General features: G+C 46.1%; 1 protein-coding gene across 1 annotated transcript; it reads right to left on the bottom strand.

Moving 5' to 3' along the window:
• Positions 1–2,935: 2,935 nt before the first annotated feature.
• On the bottom strand, positions 2,936–4,538 carry NDN (necdin, MAGE family member). The gene has a single exon (XM_052659748.1). The coding sequence runs from the start codon at positions 4,467–4,469 to the stop codon at positions 3,492–3,494; it is 978 nt and encodes a 325-aa protein (XP_052515708.1). The 5' UTR covers positions 4,470–4,538; the 3' UTR covers positions 2,936–3,491.
• Between the last annotated feature and the right edge of the window lie 1,319 nt (positions 4,539–5,857).

Here is a 5,857-nt window from a genome sequence, read left to right on the forward strand (position 1 = left end):
GCATCAGAGGATGAGATGGCTGGATGGCATCACTGAAGCAATGAGCATGAACTTGGGAAAACCCTGGGAGATGGTTAGGGACAGGGAGGCCTGGCATGCTGCAGTCCATGGGGTCACAAAGAGCTGGACACGACTGTGCAACTGAACAAGAACATCTTACATCCCAGGAAAAGAAAAACAAACTTACTTATAAACAGTTTGAATGAACAGTTTAGGATGCTATTGGAGGTAATACTAGGAGAACATGACTGCTTTCAAGGCCAGACCGTACTCCCACTGGAAATGATACTCCTGAGCTGCTCAGGTAAAACTCAAGTGGAGGGGGCTATACATGACTTTTCAAGTAGAGGAAATACACACCTGCATAAGAAGTTCATTTAAAACATATCTTTTCTTTTTTTATAATGATACTACAAAAGTCATTTATTTTGCTCTCAAAATACCTTATCATTACATTTTTTTTAAGTAAAGCCTTTATTTTTAAAAATAATTTTATTTTTATATTATTTATTTTATTATTATTTTTTAAATATAAATTTATTTATTTTAATTGGAGGTTAATTACTTTACAATATTGTATTGGTTTTGTTATACATACTACTTTAATTGGAAGCTAATTACATTCAGTTTACACAGGTCCTTTTTGCCCTCCATGACTTTAATTAAATGAAGTTAATTATAGGGAAATATACCTGTGGGTGTCTGTAAAGAAGTGAGGTTCTTGTTGACAAAACAGACTGATAAAGCATCAGATGTTACTGGGAATTAGAAACTCTTTCCCAGCAGCAGCATTCTGGGCTTCACTGCACTGTCTTCTCGGCTGAAACATCCAGCGTCTGCAGACTCCATTCAGAAAGAGCTCTCGCAGCACCTTGTAGATAAGCCTTCTGGAAAATACATGACCAACCCCCCAACTTTCAGTTGAGCCCAGCATGAAAATCCAAAAGAGATACTGGATGTCCCTTCCCTGTACCCCAAGCTACTCTCCATGCAGGACCTGGTGTCATGAATTAGCTCTGTCCTGCATCTGGGAAGCCTCTCTGAGAGAGTCTGGCTGTCTCCAAGCCTGCATAGGAACTGAGAAGCCCTGCCCACGTGGGGTCAGATTGCTGGGGTCAGCTTCTCATTTCTCATGATCCTGTCCTTCTCTCAAGATTTGGTCCTCTACAGCACAGGTGATGTGCCTGTGTCAGGGAGCTTGGGAGAAGCTCTGGGGTGGTTCTGCCAGTCTTTCCTGGCAGAAAAGAAAGCAAATACAAACACTGGGAAGTAAAAGGACTGCGTGGCTGGTGACTTCTGGGTTTGATGAAAGAAGTGCTCAGGAGTTAAACAGTTGCTTCAAGCTGAATTAGGGCATTAGAGAAAGTGTCCAGCACCCCAGCTTGGCTGGGGAGACTTACATTTAAAGGGGCAGATTTGTTTTGTTTCTGCAGGAAGTTTTGGGTTGAGATGGAGGTAATTTTTTTTTTAACAGTTTTAAAATGTCTGAATTAGCTTTGGCTCAGAGTTAAGAGGTGGCATCAAAGCCAGGGCACACTTGCCTAAGTTATTGCATAAATGCCCACTACTCCCCACAGGAGACCTCACAGGACATCTACTAAAAGGGATAAACTTCGTCTCAGGACATGGGAGGCTTCTTCAGCACTTTCGCACCAGCACCTGCCTGTTAAGTAATGTTCTTTAAGCGCTGGGAATCCTAGTCTCCAATTCAGATAGTAATTCTCTCACACAAATACAACTCTCAGATTACTTCTTTTGGGGGTAATGTCACCTATGCATTCCCCTCATTTTCCATCTTCCCCAGAAAAGGGTCTGGCTTTACCCAAATGATCTTTTTCAATGTTCTGATGTTTGAAGGATTTTTGGTCTTATTAAATCCTATTTCTCTTTCTCCCCCTTGCAGGTTTGAGCTTCCTAATGAGATTTATCCTCAGACACTGCCCCTCTCTGACCCCATCCCACCTTCTGAGTGGTTGCTTAGTGGCCCATGGCAATTTTGGAGACACCCCAATAGGTGACCTTCCCACCCCAACACCACATCCCTCTCCAAGGTGTCCCATGTGTGTTCCTCCAGACCACTGGGCAGTCAGCTCCATCAGCACAGTCCTTCAGAAAAGACCAAGCTTCAAATCTTGGGTTCACTGCTAAGTAGGAACAGGACTTGGTTAGGTCCATTAACCTCTCCAAAATGAAGTTCCTTGACTTGTACAGAATATGACTTAATTCCCCTAAAAGATGAATGTGTAGGATTCATTAGTAATAATCCTTAGCTGTGTGTGTGTGTTGAGAGTAGGGAGGTACAAGTACAGGCTATAACATGAAAACTAAAGACGCTAACATGGAACTTTTTACAGGCACAATCTTAAAGGCAGGAGTCAGGGGGGCAGCTGGAGGCAGGTGAGTATAAGTATGGGCTCTGGGCTCATTCAGTCTGGGTCCAAACCCTAAAACCAAGCCTCTCCTCCCAGGAAGCCTTTATGATCCAGGGAAAGTTAATTATCTGCTTTATTTCTGTATTTCCTCCACGGTGCCTGCTTCACAAGGCTATTGTGAGGATTAAAGAGAGAAAATATATGTAAAGGGTTTAGTACAAGGCCTCTCTTAGTGCCCACAAAAGACAGCTATTATTTTTTAGAAAATATGGAAAATGTAAGAGGGGCAATTACTCTAAATATCAGCATTTGTTATTTCTATGTAATGTGATTATGACCCCTGTTTTTGGTTTTTGCACTTCTACTTGTCAAAGCTTTGATATGAACTTGTGAATTCCTTCCTGAAAATAAAACTATGCCCTTTACACATTCATGAGTCATGATGAGTACTGACGTCCCCGTCCTATTAGATGAAACTTATATCTGTATACTTTGTAATTCCCATTTCAAACCCATAATATTCTGTTAAGAAGATAAAGTACACTTTTTCCATGAATGACTGTATCACAAGAATCTTTAATGTTTAAAGTTTACTCATGGTGAGGTTGTATCTGTTTAGTAAAGTGTGCCCACATTGAGTCTGTTTCAGTTCACATCACCAAACTCCACAGGGATGTTTCTTGTGCCCGGGCAGAGCACAAAGACAGGGGTCAACTTTTCTCTTGGTTAGGCCAGCTTTTCTGGGGAGTTTTTCCAAACTCTGCAAGACCAATCTACCCCAATACACAGCCTCCGTCACACGTAAAAGAATATGGAAAATGTCTCAGTGTATTTCATAAGTTTAGCATGTCTCTGGTACAAAAAAAATCAAGAAAGGTAGCACAAAAGCGAAAGCACCAACTGAGCTTACTTACAAACAACCATGCATGAATCCTATACACTAATATTACTGAAATGAACACAACATTGCATTAAGAGGTATAAAAGCACTGTATGGAAAACTTAAAAGTTACACGTGAAATACTGCACTGTAGATCCTGAATACTCTAACGTCCCACACTCCCACCCCTCCTCCACCCTGGTGAGGGGCAGAAAACTTTCATCTGCCTCCAGACCTTGCTAGTCCTCGGAGACACTGTTGCGGGGGCAGTGGGCAGTGGGGTGGGCCTCCCGCAGGGCTCTAGCCTCTTCCAGAGCCTCCCTGTAACGGGAAGGCCAGGCCTGGGGGTTTTTCTTAAAGACCCTGGCCAGGAACTCCATGATCTGCATCTTGGTGATTTCGCGGCTGGCACGGGAGCCCCAGAAGAACTCGTACTCAGGGGGCTCGACATGGGGGACGCGCTGGTACTTCAGGTAGTTCTGCTGGACGAACTCCTCGGTGATAAGCTTTCTCACGTCTCCGAAGGTGGAGTGTTTCTTCCAAGGCCTCAGCCCCAAGATGCGCAGCACGTTCCAGACTGCACTCTCTCGAGCGCCGCGACCCTTCACGTAAATGAGGCTCAGGATCATCAGCAGGAGGCCCGTCATCGGCATGCGGTTGCTCAGAGCGACCCTGTCCAACTCCTCTGGCTCCAGAGCTTTGACCAGCGAAAACTCCATGGTGTGCAGGCTGGTCAGCCTCAGGTGCAGCCCGAACACGCGTGCGAGGATGAGGCTGGTGCGCCGAAGGATGCTTCTGCACCACTTCTTGTAACTGCCGATGACATCCTTCACCATGTCTGGGAACCAGATGATCATCCTCTTCTGGTCCTTGACCAGCACGTACCACATGAGCTCGTGTGCCTTCTGCACCAGCTGGGCCGGGGCCGGGGGCGCCGGGCTGAGCTGAGTTGTGCTCGGGGCCTGGTGGGGACGGCCTTCGTCAGCGGCCTGCTGCAGGGCCTTCGGGTCTCCCTCTTCGCCTGGAGCCTGGGGAGGCAGCGAGACCAGAGGGGCATCAGGCGGGCTTAAGGGAGGGCTCTCTGGCTCAGTGAGTGTCGCGGCCTGAGACCCCGGAGGAGAGGGCCCCCCGGTAATGCCGGGGCTGCTGTGCACCTCGGAGTTGGAGGCCTCGGCTGCAAAGTTGGGGTCGCACACATCCTTACTTTGTTCGGACATATCTGTTCGGTCTCGCAAGAGCAGGGCCGCCGAGTCCAAGAGCTCTTCGAGTCTGCTTTCCGTCCGCGGACTCCTGGAGAGGAAGTGCGCATTGCTGCGCGCGGCGCCTTCCGCAGAGGCCAGGCAGGGCGGGGCGGCGGCGGGCCGGGCCAATGCGCCTGCGCGTCCGCGCGCCTGGGGCCCGGCAGTCGAGTTGGCGGGCGGGGCTCCTGGTGGGCTGCGGGAGTGGGTTAGGAGGCCCCCAGTAAGCATAGAGGGTCCGTTAGAATACGGGCCTCAGTAATCACTCCCCCTCCCCAGGCGTCCTGTTATGGCTAAGGAGGAGTTCTTGAGGAGGAGGGGAGGGAGATGGGTGAGCACTGGACAAGGAGTCAGTTTAAGGGACAGATGGTAATTTAAGCTTCTGAGATGCCGAAGCTGACTTTCTTAGGAAGCATTTGATTAGGTATATCCAAAATCAAGTTAGAGATCAATCCGAGAGCAAGAACTAGGCTGGTGTGTCAACTAGGTTTCAGATCAGTGTGAGAATTTAAACTGAGAGAACAGTCAGGATTGCCCAAGAAAATATGTCAACTCTGAAAAAGAGAAGTCACTTAGTCATGTCCGACTCTTTGCGATCCTATGGGTGTAGCCTACCAGGCTCCTATGTCCATGGGCTTTTCCAGGCAAAAATACTGGAGTGAGTTGACATTTCCTTCTCCAGGGGATCGAACCCAGGTCTCCCGCGGTGCAGACAGACACTTTACCCTCTGAGCCACCGGGAGGACTAATTGGACAAATTGGAATTCTGAAGAATAACAACAAAAATTCATTGATTTCCTACCTCATGGAAGAGTTATGAACAAGAAATGCAGAATGTTGTCAATCCGAGTGTGATCGAAGTTCTCTTGAAGGCAATATAATAATGACTTTGTTAGTATTTTAATGGTCATTGATTTTGGTTTTTCTATTCCATTGGATAATTTTGATGTAAATTTTGTTTCATTAGAATCCCCTCACACAAAGATTATATTAGCATAGACTCATATGATGTCTTTCCACCTGTTTTTCCAGGACCATCCTTCTCTTTATGACTGTTTCAACCTCCACTTTTCTTCCTGTGGAAACTTCACCTTCTTATAGCACAACATCCCCATCTTCCACAGATACTGAATAGTATCACATGCAAATCCCTCCCAAGATGCTTTTTTTTTTTCCTTTTTAAATTAACCTAGATCCCCAAAACTTTCCCAGATAACAAGTGATTTGATATGTAACAATTGGTGGTTGTATATCAGTTTTCAAATTTAGAAACCAAATCTGCAGTTTTGTTTGAGACTGTCAACAAAAAACAAAGTTGACAGTCCCAGAGATGCATCCTTTAAAAAAAAAAAAAACTGGGCACAGAA

This window comes from Budorcas taxicolor, chromosome 21 (assembly GCF_023091745.1).
Source record: "Budorcas taxicolor isolate Tak-1 chromosome 21, Takin1.1, whole genome shotgun sequence".
In the NCBI taxonomy this organism is placed as follows: domain Eukaryota; kingdom Metazoa; phylum Chordata; class Mammalia; order Artiodactyla; family Bovidae; genus Budorcas; species Budorcas taxicolor.